Here is a 19,363-nt window from a genome sequence, read left to right as displayed (position 1 = left end):
GATCAGGTGGGGTTCATTCCGGGCAGGCAGGCTCCTGATAACACTCACCGGGTTCTAGACGTAATGGATTATTGTGAACCCCTTGGGTCTCCTCTTCTTATTCTCTCCTTAGATGCTGAAAAAGCATTCGACAGGCTACACTGGGGGTTTGTGCAGACTGCATTGCGCTGCTTCGGGTTTAGAGGGGGTATACTGGACTCTATCCTTGCCTTATATTCTTCCCCTTCGGCCACGGTTTCTGTTAATGGATGTCTCTCCGCTAGTTTCAGCATCACCAATGGTACGAGGCAGGGCTGTCCGTTGTCTCCTCTCATATTTGCCTTAGCAATTGAGCCCTTGGCAGAGAAAATCAGGCTGGCAGCGGGCATTCATGGTCCTATGATTGGTGATCATTCCCACAAGATTAGTCTCTATGCAGATGATATCCTATTATGCTTAACGAGGCCTGAGATTTCTCTTCCTGCCTTACACCAAGTCTTGAAGCAGTTTTCTGAGGTGTCATATTATAAATTGAATACCTCTAAAACTGAGGCCCTTCCTCTACATTTTTCCACAGATTTACTACAGACACTACAAGGTGAATTCAAGTATGCATGGCAGTCTACGTCCCTCAAATATTTAGGTATTAACCTGGCTAGAGAACGGGACTTGATTGACTGCAACTATAGACCGTTGTTGCAGGCTTTTGAGACTCTGACCAATGATTGGATGCTCCACGAAGTATCCTGGCTGGGCCGTATAGCAGCTGCTAAAATGGTGCTACTGCCAAAATTGATGTATCTTTACAGAGCTATCCCTTGACTTCTCCCAAGACTGTTACTTCACAAGTTTAATCATATTCTAATTTGTTATAAATGGAAGGGCTCTAAGCCTAAAATAGCTAGATATACCCTTTCCCTTCCGAAACTTAGGGGAGGTACTGCCTTTCCGGATCTCGAGGCTTATCATTCCGCTTGTATACTGAGTCAGGTTAGGGACTGGTTCCCTTCCGGTTCTTCTAAACAGTGGGCTATTATTGAGGGTTCTATGGTGTCTCCCTTTGGTCTCCCCGATCTCCTATGGTTGCCTGCTACAGTGACTCCCCGCCAGATCCATACTTGTAAGGCGATTGCCACAACTCTGCAGATTTGGCATAAATTTGTATCCTCTCAAGCAGAGGTGACCCTACCCTCTTTAGACTTGTCTCTGTGTGCCATAGCTGCCCTGATACCTTCCCTAAACCTGGATGTGTGGGCGGAAAGAGGGGTGGCCTCACTGAACGATGTGATTCAAGCGGGGGGGGTCTGGTCCCCTTTTCTCACCTCCAGAGCACGGCCAATATTTCACCGCGGGACTTTTATAAGTATCTCCAGTTGAGACATTGGATTCGGAGTCATGCCTCACTCCCCTTGGCCAGTTTAGCTCCCCCCCCCCCCCCCCTTTTTGCTTTATAAACTTAAATAATCAGCTCAGAGAGGTACTATCCCCTGGTGGTATCAGTTTTTGGTGTTGGGACGGGCCATTGGGAGACTGCCTTAATGGCTCTGTTTCACTTTTATCCAGGGCCACTATCCCAGGGAGACAGATACCTTATGGAACATATTTTAATTGCCACCAAGGCTTCCATTGCCCAACTGTGGAAATCCCCTTTAATTCCTACGTCTACTGCTGTTTTGGATAAAGTCCACAGGCACTATTTATTTGAGACGGCGTATTCCTCATCCACCTCTTCTAATCATATGAAGTGGTTTAAATGGAGTGAGTTCCAGGAGCGAAAGGGGCATTCCATTATCTCCAGTGCGCCCTTAGACTTTACTGTTCTAGATTCCCCTGTTGAAGGTCCGAGCGATAATAATACTGTTACTAATTAGGTATATGCATTGACAACTTATTTCCGTATTCTCCGATGATGTACTGATGAGACGGTTATACCCGTCTGATGGTAGTGACTAGGTCTGGCAATATTCCCCCCCCCCCTTTTCTTTTTTTCTCCCTCCCCCCCTTTTTTCTTTTCTCTTTTTTTTTTATGTTACCTTCTTTAAATTCATGTTTGCTTGTATTCTGCTGATGTATGCTACCGTGACCATAATGACAAAATTTAATAAAAATTATTGTAAAAAAGAAAAAGAAAAGATCTAACAGCCAGCAAACCTTTGGTGTGAGGGATGCACGTATATAGGTTACACACGTCCATGGTACAGATGATGGTGCCAGATGGATCCAAAGTTGTTCAGTAGAACCAAAAAGCTAGTTGTGTCTTTTATAAAAGAGCTCTGTTTGAGAACTAGAGGTTGTAATATGCCATCCAGAAATTAAGAGACGGGCTGGTATTAGGAGTTACGTGCCGATATAATGGGCCTGCCAGGGGGATTTGCAGGCTTTTGTGGATCTTGGGTACCGAAAACAATATCGGAACCACTGCATGTTCCTGTGATAAAGCTTTATATAATTTCTCAGAGATGGTACCACTTGATTTTGCTTCTGTCAATAAAGCATCCAGGGGCAGATTTATTAAGCATGGTGAAGTCATACATTACACAGTGATAAAGCACCAGCCAATCAGCTCCTAAATACCGTGTCACAGGCTGGGTTTGAAAAATTACAGTTAAGAGCTTTATCACCTTCCACTTTATCACTTCACCAAGCTTAATAAATCTGCCTCCCAGCTCTCTTTTATATTCATCCGTAGGATCCCTGGTAAGAGGCAAGTAAGTGTTGATGTCTGAAAGTTGTCCCATATTTTCAGATCTGTATGTCACCAAGTCCATCATGACAATCCCACCCCCCATGTCGGCGGGGCGGATGATGATGTCATTGTAGGAACTAAGATCCTTTAACACCCGCCATTCTGTACGTGATAAATTGTGGTGGCGATTACTATTTGCCGATGCATACTTCATAACGGATTCATCTAATAGGGGTATATGCAATTAGCGGCGAATCGCAGCAAATTATCGCCGTTTTTAAATTCGACCGTCCAATTTCGGCAAGTGGTTGCCGAAATTCACCATATTCAATGGAAAACGGATTCGACAGTCCCGCGGGCAAAAAACGGACGATTTGACGGATTTTGCCGCGATTTAAAAAAAAACGGGGAAAAACGGGAGAAACCCGAAAAAAAATGGCGTGGGGTCCCCCCTCCAAAGCATAACCAGCCTCGGGCTCTTCGAGCTGGTCCTGGTTCTAAAAATCCGGGGAAAAATTGGACAGGGGATCCCCCGTATTTTTAAAACCAGCACCGGGCTCTGCGCCTGGTGCTGGTGCAAAAAAAACGGGGGACAAAAAGAGTAGGGGTCCCCCGTATTTTTTACACCAGCATCGGGCTCCACTAGCTGGACAGATAATGCCACAGCCGGGGGTCACTTTTATACAGTGCCTTGCGGCCGTGGCATTAAATATCCAACTAGTCACCCCTGGCCGGGGTACCCTGGGGGAGTGGGGACCCCTTCAATCAAGGGGTCCCCCCCCAGCCACCCAAGGGCCAGGGGTGAAGCCCGAGGCTGTCCCCCCTATCCAAGGGCTGCGGATGGGGGCTGATAGCCTTGTCAAAATTGAAAGAATATTGTTTTTTTCCAGTAGTACTACAAGTCCCAGCAAGCCTTCCCCGCAAGCTGGTACTTGGAGAACCACAAGTACCAGCATGCGGGAGAAAAACGGGCCCGCTGGTACCTGTAGTACTACAGGAAAAAAAATACCCAAATAAAAACAGGAGACACACACCGTGACAAGTACAACTTTATTACACACTGCCGACACACACATACTTACCTATGTTGAACGCCGACTGCCACGTCTCGACTCCGACGATCCGGGGTACCTGTGAAAAAAAAAAACCACTCACCTGATCCAGTGTCCAGAGATAAATCCACGTCCAGAGATAAAATCCTCGTACTTGGCAAAAAAAAAAACACGAACACCCGACCACCGGACTGAAAGGGGTCCCATGTTGTCACCTTTCCCCGAATGCCGGGACCCCACGTGACTGCTGTCACTGAGGTCCCTTCAGTCAATCAGGAAGTGCCATGTCGTAGCGCTCACCTGATTGGCTGTGCGCGTCTGAGCTCAGACAGCGCATCGCACAGCTTCCTCCATTACTTTCAATGGTGGGAACTTTGCCGTCAGCGGCGGGGTTACCCGCGGTCAGCCGCTGACCGCGGGTGACCCCACCACTAACCGCAAAGTTCCCACCATTGAATATAATGGAGAGGCTTTGCGATGCGCTGTCTGACAGCTCAGACGCGCACAGAGCCAATCAGCAGAGTGCAAGGACGTTGCACTCGCTGATTGGCTGAAGAGACACTTCTGTGACAGCTGTCACGGGGGTGTCTGCATTCGTGGAAAGGGGTCTCATGTGTCAACATGGGACCTCTTTCAGTCCGCTGGTCGGGTGTTCGTTTTGTTGTTTTGACAAGTACGAGGATTTATCTCTGGACCCTGGATCAGGTGAGTATAATTATCTTTTATTTTCAGGTACCCATGGATTCTACTTGGAGAAGAGGACCGACTGCTTCGTGTCAACATAGGTAAGTATGTGTGTGTCGGCAGGTGTGCAATAAAGTTTTACTATCAAGGTGTGTGTCTCCTGTTTTTATTTGGGTATTTTTCCCCCAGTAGTACTACAGGTACCAGCGGGCCCGTTTTTCTCCCGCATGCTGGTACTTGTGGTTCTCCAAGTACCAGCTTGCGGGGGAGGCTTGCTGGGACTTGTAGTACTACTGGGAAAAACAATATTCATGTCATTTTCTCAAGGCTATCAGCCTCCCATCCGCAGCCCTTGGATGGGGGGGACAGCCTCGGGCTTCACCCCTGGCCCTTGGGTGGCTGGGGGGGATGACCCCTTGATTGAAGGAGTCCCCACTCCCCCAGGGTACCCCGGCCAGGGGTGACTAGTTGGATATTTAATGCCACGGCCGCAGGGCACTGTATAAAAGTGACCCCCGGCTGTGGCATTATCTGTCCAGCTAGTGGAGCCCGATGCTGGTGTATAAAATACGGGGGACCCCTACTCTTTTTGTCCCCCGTATTTTTGCACCAGCACCAGGCGCAGAGCCCGGTGCTGGTTTAAAAAATACGGGGGATCCCCTGTCCATTTTTCCCCCGGATTTTTAGAACCAGGACCGGCTCGAAGAGCCCGAGGCTGGTTATGCTTTGGAGGGGGGACCCCACGCCATTTTTTTCTGGGATTTTACCATTCCATCTAAAAAAAAATATATATATATTATTTTTAAAAATATATAAAAAATACTTGTGCCTCCAAAAAAGACAAACCAAGTACCTAATCCCTTCTAATATAAATAGATATGCTATTACCAAGAAAAAAAAACCACAAAAAAAACTTGTTTTAAATTTTTTTTATTAGTTTCACCCACCAAAGTGTGGCGGATTGAAAATGACGAATTTACTGTCTAAAAGCACTGTTGTCGAATTTCCAAACTTCAATTGAATATACTTTTGTCGAATTGCAGCACTTGTATCATTGCAGAAAAGTCGAATTTGACAAAAGTCGAATTTCAAAAAGTCGAATTTTGAAAGTGTTTTTTTGACGGAAAGTACTGAATTGCATTGTCGATTTTTTTTTTTGGGCGAAAAAGTCCCGAAATTCGACAATTTCGGGAATTCGACCGCAATTGCATATACCCCATAGTCTAGTAAACTACTTTATTGATAGATTCTGTGATTGCGGATCAAACATTGATTTGATCCTAAGATTCAGGAACGGTTGAAAAGGGGCATTGTTAGTTATCTCAGGTTGAGGCTTTGTTGAAAAAAATTCTTGTCTGCGCAGTTTTCTCACAAATTGGTATATGTCCACTTTCCAATCAAGTTCTTTAAACAAATTGGTAGGGACAAATAGCAGCCCCTTGTATATATATCTCAATGGAATTTGCTGCGCTATATAAGAAACTGTTAATAAATAAATATTTATTTATACACATATATAAAGATGTATATCTCTCCTTCCTCCCCCACAAACACCACAGTCTGTATCTCCCCAATGACTCCATGCTGCATTCCCAGCTCCTCCACCCGATCCCAAAGCCCTGTCTCCCCTCACCATACCACTCTTACCCCAGGGAGAGAATCACCTGTGCTGTCAGTATCCAGACCCGAACACCATAGAGGAGATACCATGCAGCCCTCACCCCCCACCAGAAGAGGCTGGTGCGGGAATCCTAACCAGCGGAGCTGCTGCCGCCATGTCCCGTAATTGCGTGCAACAGAGCTGGGCCCGCACACTCACGCCACACAGTCACTGTGTGTGAGAGGCTCCAGTCACACTGAAGCTACACCACACCGCCTACAGCTCGCTGTCCTATTTGGTCACGATGGCTCACATCCCTTCCAGGCACTAAGTGGTGTATTCTTGGGCCCCTCTTAACCTTGAGGCCCGGTACAGGTGCCCCCTTTGACCCCCCCTGTCGCCGGCTGTGAGTGCTAAGCATGCAACCAAATGTGAAATAAAAAAAACATTTTGTTTTATTTGCCCATACCAATTTAAATTAATACTTGCACAGCGGCGATGCTTTCAGGAGCAACTCCCGGCCAGTGCAGCTTTTGTGTGCTGACCAAGGAGCTACTCGTGGTTCCCGGGTCGCAGCGGCTGCGTGTGACGTCACACAGCCGCTGCGGCCCGCCCCCCTTCCCCACGGTCCGGTTACGCCTGGTTGGCTGGACCGTGCCCACAAAATGGCGGCCAAATGCAGCCATTCCACCCCCTCCCGTCCAGCGACTGCCTCTGCCTGTCAGTCAGGCAGAGGCGATCGCTAGGCAATGACAGCCGTCGGCTGTCAGCCATGCTCCGACGCACTGCGGCACTGGCGCATGCGCACTTCTGACCTGATCACTGCGCTGTGATGAACTGCAGCAAGCGATCAGGTCAGAATGACCCCCTCAGTACCTTGTCTCCTGTGTATGCATTACACTGGGTGCGCATCCTCTAGTGTTTACCCTCTACTACTGGAGCATCAGGGGGGCGGAGACTGATGACACAGTTCCTCCTGCAGTGGAGAGAGAGACGGTTCCTCCTGCAGTGGAGAGAGAGAGATGGTTCCTCCTGTAGCGTGTGTCGCACTGCCTGAGCGGGACGGAGAGCAGTGGGCGATGTGTGTTCCTTCCAATGGGAATCAGCCTGCAAGAAAGTGCAGCCTTCCATCCCATACTGTCAGAGTCACTACTTTACCACAGCCGCAAGACGTATAGCGTTAAGTACCGCGCTTTCACTGTACCATTCTGTCATATATATGAGTGAGTTACTGCTGCTGCAGAACATCTTACGCATTAACAAGTGTTGTCTTTGAATGTTAATAAACCAGCGTTCTGGTTAACTATCAATTGTGTGGATTAACATCACTATCAAACACCACAACACTCTGCCAATGCATTGTGTTGCAAATTTTTGAGTTTTGGGTAAACTTGCTTCATTTCTGTGTATTCAAAGCAGTAGGATAGAAAACAGAGAGTTGTGGTAAATGGAGTGCATTCACAGGAGGGAAATGTTACCAGTGGAGTACCCCAGGGATCTGTACTTGGACCAGTGCTTTTCAATATCTTTATTGGTGACATTGCAAATGGGATTAAAGGGAAAGTATGCCTTTTTGCAGATGACACAAAGGTATGCAACAGGGTAGACACACCAGGTGGGGTAAAACAAATGATTGAGGATCTAGGTAGACTAGAGGAATGGTCAAGAGTCTGGCAATTACAGTTTAATGCCAAAAAATGCAAAATCATGCACTTGGGTCTCAAAAATCCTAAAGCTAAATACAGTATTAATGGCACTATACTGGAAACTACTGAGGAGGAAAGGGATCTAGGAGTCACTATTTCAGATGACTTAAAGGCAGGTAAGCAATGTAACAAGGCAATGAGGAAGGCTAGTCAGATGCTTGGCTGCATTGGGAGAGGAATCAGCAGCAGAAAGAAAGAAGTAATAATGCCACTGTATAGGTCATTGGTACGGCCTCATCTAGAATACTGTATTCAGTTCTGGAGGCCATATCTTCAAAAGGATATTAATACATTAGAAACTGTACAAAGGAGGGCAACTAAAATGGTGCATGGCCTACATCACAAAACATACCCAGAAAGACTAAGAAATCTCAATATGTATAGTTTGGAGCAGAGAAGAGAAAGGGGGGACATGATAGAAACTTTCAAATATATGAAGGGTTTTAACAAAGTCCAGGAGGGAAACATTCTCCAAATGAAGAGAAGCAATAGGACACGAGGACATGCACTGAGACTGGAGGGGGGGAGGTTCAGGGGAAATTTGCGGAAAAATTATTTCACAGAAAGGGTAGTGGACAAGTGGAATAGCCTCCCATCAGAGGTGGTAGAGGCTAAGACAGTAGAGCAATTTAAACATGCATGGGATAGACATAAGGATATCCTTACAAAGAAATAAGGAACAAATAAGGTTAGTGATAAAAAAAAAAATAATATATAAAAAAAAAAAAAGGGGCAGACTAGATGGGCCAAGTGGTTCTTATCTGCCGACAAATTCTATGTTTCTATGTTTCTATGTTACCATAGCTGCGCGACTGAGCATCCTGGTTATGCACCCCCTGCTGGGGGAGCTGCGAAGGAGCTCACTAGCGCACGCAGGCGGTGTTTCTGAATACCCAGAAACCCCCCCTGACAGACCAAATAATTTTTTTAAGCAAAAAACCCAGAGCCGCGGTCCGCTATTTAGGCCCCGCCCCCTATGGAATTTGACCCCGCCCCTTCAAACACCCGCGAATCGCGGGTTGTGCACTTGCCCAAGCTGTGCTGTGTGTGTCTTGGAAGCTGCTCTGGTTGCCTCAGTCCCCACTGGCTGCTGCTTTCTGTTACTACCCAGCCCACTGTCTGATCTTCACTTGTAAGTGCAATTATTATACTTGCATATATTTTTCATCATGCAGTGTCATTATATATATATATATATATATATATATATATATATATATTATACACACATATATATATATATATATATATATATATATATATAAATATACATACATACAGGCGAACGGCTGTGTAGTAAATTTATCTTAGTGAAGAATAAGGATGATTCTTTGCGAAATGACACTGATTGCACTTTATTTTATCTCATTTCTTCTATGAAACCGAGCATATAAATTGTACCGAGCGTCCATGTCTGCATGCACGGACTCCGCTAAAATGGCCGCCGACAATGCCCTGAACTCCCTAGATGTTATGCCTGTAAGGACAAAAAGGAAGAAGCGTCATATGACGCTGCGGACGCACACCGGAAGTGGGGCATGGTCTACTGAACTATAAGGACGGAAATGGGGCACTAAGCGCTGTACACAGCTGTTCACCTGGACGTGAAACCGGAAGTGGGGCATTCGCGCATGCGCACTTCACAGCCGCCGATACAGGAAGTGTGGCGGAAGTGTGGGAAATTAATAAGAACTCTCTACTATACAGTTTTAAAGGACTTTTAAAGCTTGTTTTCTAAAATAAGTGTTATGGGATGCCTCTCCCTAATTTACTAGCACTGCTCCATCATTGTTTTTTTGTCATTTATAAAAATGATGGTTACTATATACCTATACATTGCTAATTGACAGGAAGTGATGTCATAAATAGTAACCCCTTTTCAGTAGGTATATAAGTCTGTCCTACACACTTGATCACTACCCCTTGATAAAGTCAGACTGACGAAAACGCGTTGGCATATCCTGTATGACCCTCCATCTTAAGTTAAGCTATTTTCAATAGTTTTCATCTTTTTTACTCTTTTTATGTCTTAAGGAAGTTTTTATATATACTTTTTTAAAATATATCCAATTTTTTACGTATATACACCTTTTTACCACTTCATGTCATATATGTAGTTATATGTTTTAAAAAATAGTAATTGCTTTAAATCAGTGTTCTTATGTATTTTTGACAAATAAATAGTTTTAACTGTTTTACAAAACAAAGGCTTTTTTACCATGTCCTTTTAAAATTGTATTTTAGTCCTCTAAATATTTTTATATATAAACACCAGTGGTCGCCAGAACCCCTACCTATCCATATTCATCCTAACACTATACAGCATCTTACCAATGATGAAATTCTAGGGGACGGCTGACACCCTATTATCCATAAGGGAGTGTTTTTACATATATGTGTTTTTATAAAATTCTTTAGGTGATTTTTCCCTCACAAGTGGCGCTATACTCCTATTATACATATTCAAGACTGGTTCATTTTGTTTAGCTGCCTGGTGTTGTGGTTAAAAAACCTGAAACATGTTCAGAATTAATGAACGCACTGATAAGAGGAATGATTGGTGCCAAAAAATATTTAGTGAAGACAAGCTGACTGACATCCCAACCCCCTCCAGAGATCTAGATGATCTATTTTGGGACATGGAGAGACTTTTGGTAAAAGAAATTAAAACATGGTGGGATATAAAAGGTTTGGAACATTACATCTCAGTTAATAGGGTACCCAGAGGGCTGAGACTTGTTAAACAACCTACCATTGGGACTGCAGACCCAGAGTTTATGGAAAAATGGGACTCTATCCTACACACTTGCTCGATGAATCTAATGAAGCTACTTATTACTGAGAGAAGGAAAAACGTATCTTCTATAGAAAAAGACATAAAAGATAAAGAAATTGAATTGGAACCTTACAAAACCAAAGAGGACTACAAAATCAATGAAAAGGTCCTTAATAAGAAAATAGAATGCATAGAGGAAGAGGTCATACGGGGTAAAGAAAATAAGTTTCTTCGTGACAAGGATGACTACGAAAATGGCAAAACAAAGAATTGGAGCAGATTTATCAACACGAATAGATCTAACCGTGGGAATCAAGCATGGAAAACAGTACCACATAGAGGCGGACCGAATAATAAAGAGGAGTCGTATCCTACACAAAAGATTAAAACGTATAACAGATTTTCTACTCTACAAAGATTGAGATCAACAGACGAGAATTTTTTTTTATCCCCACGCCTAGGAGCCCGACCAAAAAACATGTTCAGAGGTACACTACAAGAAGAATCCCTACATGCGTCTCCACTAAAAAGGCGCCATGTAGAAGAAGAGGAAAACGGGGCGGCAGGAGGGAAAGATCACAACATCAAGAGAAGAAATATACAGTAAAAGACCCAAAGGAGAAGGGGATCTTCAATATTTCAAAGCATACATTGACGAATCACGAAACTTCATTACTAAGCAAAGGCTTATCATTTGCACCCACAGAAAAACTCAATAAATTTGAGACGTTCATAGACTTAAATAAATTTGTTCGCAAGCTCACACTTAAAAGACATTTTGCACGCAAGGAAAATGCTATCATCTCAAACTATGAAGAGACATCAAGATCCGGATTGAAACGTAAATCCAAGTACTACCCAGTAGAATCGAAAGGCAACCACATCAGCATATTTTACTACTTGGTAAAAAGAGACTTATGCGAAACTGACCTTGCACCAGTGGCTACAAAGAATCTCACCAATAGAGAAAAAGAGGCACTAAAGAAATTACAGAAGAACCCTGACATAGTCATAAAACCTGCTGACAAAGGGGGGGGGGGACTGGTTATCCTGGATCGTGACAATTATGTAAAAGAAGCACGCCGTCTCCTAGGAGACACCAAATCTTATGAACTATTACAGGACGACCCCAAGGATATGTACATAGAGGAATTGAGAATACTCCTCACACAAGGACTGCGGAATGGAAGTATCACGAAAGAGGAGTTCCAATTCTTAATGCAATCCAGTCCCATTACCCCCATCTTCTATTTTCTGCCAAAAATCCATAAAAACTTGCTAAATCCACCAGGGAGACCTACTGTCGCTGGAATTGATTCCTTAACATCTAAATTGTCTGAGTATGTTGATGTTTTTTTAAATCCATATGTTAAGGAACTACCGTCATATCTTAAAGACACAACTATGGTACTGAACCTGATGAAATCCATAGAATGGAAAGATACTTATTTATGGATCACAATAGATGTTCAATCTTTATACACGTGCATTGAGCATTCTAAAGGTATTAAGGCATGCAAGGACTTTTTAGATAAGGATCCTACTCTTACAATGACCCAAAGAGTTTTTATTTGCGACGTAATTAATTTTATTTTAAGTCAAAACTATTTTAAATTTTTAGAGAACTTTTATCTTCAACGCTGTGGGACGGCAATGGGAACGATTTTCGCACCAAGCTTCGACAATCTTTTTATGGGACAATGGGAGGAACTTTATGTGTATAATACTCATTTCTTTAAGAACAACATGATCTTGTACAAACGCTATATCGACAACATTTTAATAATATGGAACGGCAGCCTGGAACTTTTTATGGAATTTTTTAACCTTTTAGAAAGCAATGATATGAATCTCTCATTCACCTACAACACAAACAAAATCTCTATAGAATACTTGGACTTAGTATTAATAGGTGAAGGACCGTCAGTGGTGACTAAAAACTTCATTAAAGGAGTGGATAAAAACAGCTACCTCCACTACCAAAGCAGACATTCAAAGACATGGAAAGACAATATCCCATGCTCTCAGTTCCACAGAATTAAGCGGAACTGTAGCAAGAAAGAGGACTGCAACGAACAGGTAGCTGTCTATAGAAAAAGATTTGAAGAAAAATCTTATCCAAAATCAATTTTGGACAAGGCCATTGCAAGAACAAACACCTTAAAGAGGGAGGACCTTTTAGAATATAAGAAGAAGGAAGCCCCTAAGGAATCCACTGCATTCATCACTACTTTTAACCATCACGAGAAACATATCAAATCATCATTCAGGGAACACTGGAAGATATTACTGATGGATCCTGTATTGAAAGAAATCCTTCCGGAAAAAACACAGATAGTCTTCCGCAAGTCCAAGAATCTCAAAGACCGTCTTGCACCCAGCATGCTACGTGATACTACTAAGGAGAGTAGCAATCAAACATTTTTGAAATGCATAGGAGCATTCAAATGTGGACGATGCAATATCTGCAAGTTCCTGAATCCAAACAGAAAAACATTTTATGACTCAGGGAACATTCAAGAATTTAAAATAAAGGAATTTCTGAACTGTAACAGTAGCTCTGTCATATACTTATTGGAATGCATGTGCAAGAAGAAGTACGTGGGGAAACCCAAGAGGCCGCTTAAATTGAGAATTCAAGAACATGTTAGGAGCATCAAAAACAAGATCGACACTCACCTCATTTACAGACATTTCATCTTGGAACACAAATCAAACCCAGAAGACTTAACCTTCAAAGCCATTGAACACGTACAGATTGGTGAAAGAGGTGGAGATCTGGCGAACAAACTATCTCAACGAGAAATGTTTTGGATCTATCAGCTCATCACGACGCACCTGGCAGGATTTAATGAGGGTTATGAAATTGCCCCATTTCTATGAAGAATTCCTCAAAACATGTATCTTTTTCATTTATCCTCACTCACTTTGATCGCACTGAGTATGTATATATGCACCTAAGTATTAATATATAGCTCAATAAAAAATGTTTGACACCAAAATTAGTATTTTGTTTAAAGCCAATAGATACAGTCATACCACACTGGCTCCACGCCCAAACCCGTCCGATTTTGGAAGCTAAGCAGTGTTGGGCTTTAGTAGTACCAAGGGGGAGACCACCTGAGAAGCTAAAGTACTGTAAAAAATAGGCATTGAACAATACTATGTCAGAACAGAGCTCACGTATACATACACATGGCCACTTAGCCTAGTGGGCACACACTGAGGCACAAACGGGTGTGATTATGTGCGTACGTCTGTGGTTTGTGAATATATGTATGTATCTATATGCGCACACGTTATCACGTATAACATAGTTCACGGTTGTTTCACTTAGCTCATCCCTAAATATACCACTACACTGAGATGAGTAACACCTGAAAATATTATATTAACCTTGCAGATCTCGTATTTGTCAATATTAATACTCTATAACTTATTAAATCCCTACTTCGTTTTCACCGACCTCCTTTTTCTATAAACACCGCCCATAAGTTGCTATTTATAAGTACCTATCTTCTAGTAATAAAATTCAATTGCCTAATGTACTAATAGCCATATCTTACAAAAAGAAAAGGCACATAGTTTATTTTTTTGCTCCATTTGTAGTAAATTTATCTTAGTGAAGAATAAGGATGATTCTTTGCGAAATGACACTGATTGCACTTTATTTTATCTCATTTCTTCTATGAAACCGAGCATATAAATTGTACCGAGCGTCCATGTCTGCATGCACGGACTCCGCTAAAATGGCCGCCGACAATGCCCTGAACTCCCTAGATCAGGCTTGTCCAACCCGCGGCCCGCGGGCCGCATGCGGCCCAAGTCGGCTAGTAATGCGGCCCAGGAGCAGCGCTGCAGCAGAGGTATTTTTTTTTTTTTTTCGAGTACGGACACCACATGTGAGGCTGAGCCGGCCCCAGCAGGCTGTCAGCACATCCTGATTGGATTGCTGCTGCTGGGACCAGCACCAGCTCACACCCTCTCCGCTGTCAGTCACAGTGTAGCCCTCCTCCGCTGCATAGCGGCACACGTGACTGAGCAGCGCGAGAGTAGAGGAGCCCAGCGGAGAAGTTGGTTGTACAAGAACACGTAAGTGAGCCGGGGGTGGGTGTCTGTCCGTGGCCGCGCCGCTGTACAGTGTCCCGGGGGGGGGGAATCAAGATCTGAAGTCCTGCGCCGCTGTACAGTGTCCGGGGAAGGGGGGGGGGGGAGAATCAAGATCTGAAGTCCGTGGCCGCGGCCTGCGCCGCTGTACAGTGTCCTGTACAGACGTCCCTCCCGTAGTACAGCAGAGAGGAGCGGCGGACGGAGACGGAGGCAGCGCTGCAGGAGCGGTAAGTATGCGTCTGTGTGTGTGTGTGTGTTTTTTTTTTACAGCTACAAGGGGCACAGTACAAGGGCGCAGCTACAAGGGGCACAGTACAAGGGGGCAGCTACAGGGCCACAACTACAAGGGGCACAGTACAAGGGGGCAGCTACAAGGGGCACAGTACAAGGGGGCAGCTACAGGGCCACAACTACAAGGGGCACAGTACAAGGGGGCAGCTACAAGGGGCACAGTACAAGGGGGCAGCTACAGGGCCACAACTACAAGGGGCACAGTACAAGGGGGCAGCTACAAGGGGCACAGTACAAGGGGGCAGCTACAGGGCCACAACTACAAGGGGCACAGTACAAGGGGGCAGCTACAGGGCCACAACTACAAGGGGCACAGTACAAGGCGGCAGCTACAGGGCCACAACTACAAGGGGCACAGTACAAGGGGGCAGCTAGTGCTACAGGGCCACAACTACAAGGGGCACAGTACAAGGGGGCAGCTACAGGGCCACAACTACAAGGGGCACAGTACAAGGGGGCAGCTACAAGGGGCACAGTACAAGGGGGCAGCTACAGGGCCACAACTACAAGGGGCACAGTACAAGGGGGCAGCTACAAGGGGCACAGTACAAGGGGGCAGCTACAGGGCCACAACTACAAGGGGCACAGTACAAGGGGGCAGCTACAGGGCCACAACTACAAGGGGCACAGTACAAGGGGGCAGCTACAGGGCCACAACTACAAGGGGCACAGTACAAGGGGGCAGCTAGTGCTACAGGACCACAACTACAAGGGGCACAGTACAAGGGGGCAGCTACAGGGCCACAACTACAAGGGGCACAGTACAAGGGGGCAGCTACAAGGGGCACAGTACAAGGGGGCAGCTACAGGGCCACAACTACAAGGGGCACAGTACAAGGGGGCAGCTACAAGGGGCACAGTACAAGGGGGCAGCTACAGGGCCACAACTACAAGGGGCACAGTACAAGGGGGCAGCTACAGGGCCACAACTACAAGGGGCACAGTACAAGGCGGCAGCTACAGGGCCACAACTACAAGGGGCACAGTACAAGGGGGCAGCTAGTGCTACAGGGCCACAACTACAAGGGGCACAGTACAAGGGGGCAGCTACAGGGCCACAACTACAAGGGGCACAGTACAAGGGGGCAGCTACAAGGGGCACAGTACAAGGGGGCAGCTACAGGGCCACAACTACAAGGGGCACAGTACAAGGGGGCAGCTACAAGGGGCACAGTACAAGGGGGCAGCTACAGGGCCACAACTACAAGGGGCACAGTACAAGGGGGCAGCTACAGGGCCACAACTACAAGGGGCACAGTACAAGGGGGCAGCTACAGGGCCACAACTACAAGGGGCACAGTACAAGGGGGCAGCTAGTGCTACAGGACCACAACTACAAGGGGCACAGTACAAGGGGGCAGCTACAGGGCCACAACTACAAGGGGCACAGTACAAGGGGGCAGCTACAAGGGGCACAGTACAAGGGGGCAGCTACAGGGCCACAACTACAAGGGGCACAGTACAAGGGGGCAGCTACAAGGGGCACAGTACAAGGGGGCAGCTACAGGGCCACAACTACAAGGGGCACAGTACAAGGGGGCAGCTACAGGGCCACAACTACAAGGGGCACAGTACAAGGGGGCAGCTACAGGGCCACAACTACAAGGGGCACAGTACAAGGGGGCAGCTAGTGCTACAGAGCCACAACTACAAGGGGCACAGTACATGGGGGCAGCTACAGGGCCACAACTACAAGGGGCACAGTACAAGGGGGCAGCTAGTGCTACAGGGCCACAACTACAAGGGGCACAGTACAAGGGGGCAACTACAGGGGCACAACTACAAGGGGCACAGTACAAGGGGCGCAGCTACAGGGGCACAACTACAAGGGGCGCAGCTACAGGGGCACAACTACAAGGGGCACAGTACAAGGGGGCAGCTACAGGGGCACAACTACAAGGGGCGTAGCTACAGGGGCACAGCTACAAGGGGCGCAGCTACAGGGGCACAACTACAAGGGGCGCAGCTACAGGGGCACAGCTACAAGGGGCGCAGCTACAGGGGCACAACTACAAGGGGCGCAGCTACAGGGGCACAGCTACAAGGGGCGCAGCTACAGGGGCACAACTACAAGGGGCGCAGCTACAGGGGCACAGCTACAAGGGGCACAGTACAAGGGGCGCAGCTACAGGGGCACAACTACAAGGGGCACAGTACAAGGGGCGCAGCTACAGGGGCACAACTACAAGGGGCGCAGCTATAGTGGCACAGCTACAAGGGGCGCAGCTACAGGGGCACAGTACAAGGGGCACAGTACAAGGGGCGCAGCTACAGGGGCACAACTACAAGGGGCACAACTACAAGGGGCACAGTACAAGGGGCACAGCTACAGGGGCACAACTACAAGGGGCACAGTACAAGGGGCGCAGCTACAGGGGCACAACTACAAGGGGCGCAGCTATAGTGGCGCAGCTACAGGGGCACAACTACAAGGGACGCAGCTACAGGGGCACAACTACAAGGGACGCAGCTACAGGGGCACAGCTACAAGGGGCACAGTACAAGGGGCGCAGCTACAGGGGCACAACTACAAGGGGCACAGTACAAGGGGCGCAGCTACAGGGGCACAACTACAAGGGGCGAACGTCTTCCCGCGTCAGTGAGGGCATAATATTCATTCATTCGTTTGTAAGTATAATTTTCATTTTTATAGGTACCGACCCTTGTGGATTCTACTGGACAAGTGGACGTGACCGGCGTGGGATGTAGGTAAGTAATCTGTCTCTCATTCAGGTATCGTTACTGTTATTTTATTTTATGTGCGGCCCAAACCAAATTTTCATCTTCTAATGTGGCCCAGGGAAGGTGAAAGGTTGGACACCCCTGCCCTAGATGTTATGCCTGTAAGGACAAAAAGGAAGAAGCGTCATATGACGCTGCGGACGCACACCGGAAGTGGGGCATGGTCTACTGAACTATAAGGACGGAATGGGGCACTAAGCGCTGAACACAGCCGTTCACCTGGACGTGAAACCGGAAGTGGGGCATTCGCGCATGCGCACTTCACAGCCGCCGATACAGGAAGTGTGGCGGAAGTGCGGGAAATTAATAAGAACTCTCTACTATACAGTTTTAAAGGACTTTTAAAGCTAGTTTTCTAAAATAAGTGTTATGGGATGCCTCTCCCTAATTTACTAGCACTGCTCCATCATTGTTTTTTGTCATTTATAAAAATTATGGTTACTATATACCTATACATTGCTAATTGACAGGAAGTGATGTCATAACTAGTAACCCCTTTTCAGTAGGTATATAAGTCTGTCCTGCACATTTGATCACTACCCCTTGATGAAGTCAGACTGACGAAACGTGTTGGCATATCCTGTATGACCCTCCATCTTAAGTTAAGCTATTTTCAATAGTTTTAATCTTTTTTACTCTTTTTATGTCTTAAGGAAGTTTTATTATATATACTTTTTTAACATATATCCAATTTTTTACGTATATACACCTTTTTACCACTTCATGTCATATATGTAGTTATATGTTTTAAAAAATAGTAATTGCTTTAAATCAGTGTTCTTATGTATTTTTGACAAATAAATTGTTTTAACTGTTTTACAAAACAAAGGCTTTTTTACCATGTCCTTTTAAAATTGTATTTTAGTCCTCTAAATATTTTTATATATAAACACCAGTGGTCGCCAGAACCCCTACCTATCCATGTTCATCCTAACACTATACAGCATCTTACCAATGCTGAAATTCTAGGGGACGGCTGACACCCTATTATCCATAAGGGAGTGTTTTTACATATACGTGTTTTTATAAAATTCTTTAGGTGATTTTTCCCTCACAAGTGGCGCTATACTCCTATTATACATATATATATATATATATATATATATATATATATTATGGCCGGCACTCCCTGATGTAAAATATAAAACTCTGGTGCCCTCCAGCAGCAGCAACAGTCCAACAGAAAAGAGGTGGCACTCTGAGATTTAAAATCACTTGAATAGTGTGTTAAACACACATATGGACAGACGATGTTTCGGGGTCCACTCGCGCCCCTTTGTCATCTCATCTCATGTAGGTCTGTCTATCTACAATAGTTTAACGAACTCAGCATAGACTGGGTCACTCCAGTCTCCACCCCCGTGCTTGGCTCCTCCCCCTCTGGAAACCCCCTCCTGCAAATCATGCGTTTGCCCCTGGAGCAATAAGTATTTTTGGGTCTTTATATGGGGTTTTGTAAATGCAACCCCCTGTCACAGTGTACGTGTTGAAGGGTGCCTGTGTATATAGTGCACCTCCTTTCTGTCACATTCCCCTGGCCAGGCTAGCTCATGGGTGTGGGCCCTAAGTGTACAAGGCGTCCCCCTTCATATAGGTTTTACAGCAGAGTCACCAAAATGCATACTTGCCTACCTGACCCTCTCCATGAGGGAGAAAATGCTCTGTTCCTGGACTTTCCTGGTAATGTATGATAGCCATCACCTGTGGTGAAACACCTTTCTTATCAATTAACTAGCT

General features: G+C 45.7%; 1 protein-coding gene and 1 pseudogene across 5 annotated transcripts in view; both read left to right on the top strand.

Moving 5' to 3' along the window:
• Nucleotides 1-19,363, top strand: part of KLHL23 (kelch like family member 23) — an 83,401-nt gene that overhangs the window by 49,371 nt on the left and 14,667 nt on the right. Inside the window, exons 4-5 of one of the 5 annotated variants that reach the window (XM_063933512.1) lie at nucleotides 17,538-17,593; nucleotides 17,685-18,340. The exons of 3 other annotated variants lie outside the window; for them this stretch is intronic. In XM_063933512.1, coding sequence (XP_063789582.1) covers nucleotides 17,538-17,593 — 56 coding nt within the window. In that variant the 3' untranslated portion in view covers nucleotides 17,685-18,340. Of the gene's footprint in view, nucleotides 1-17,537; nucleotides 17,594-17,684; nucleotides 18,341-19,363 lie in introns of those variants that run through there. One more of the 5 variants, XM_063933511.1, reaches the window with a different exon arrangement.
• LOC134946084 (5S ribosomal RNA) lies at nucleotides 13,509-13,628 on the top strand (annotated as a pseudogene).

The sequence above is a fragment of the Pseudophryne corroboree genome, chromosome 7 (genome assembly GCF_028390025.1).
Source record: "Pseudophryne corroboree isolate aPseCor3 chromosome 7, aPseCor3.hap2, whole genome shotgun sequence".
In the NCBI taxonomy this organism is placed as follows: Eukaryota; Metazoa; Chordata; class Amphibia; order Anura; family Myobatrachidae; genus Pseudophryne; species Pseudophryne corroboree.
This window is presented reverse-complemented; position numbering and strand designations above follow the sequence as displayed.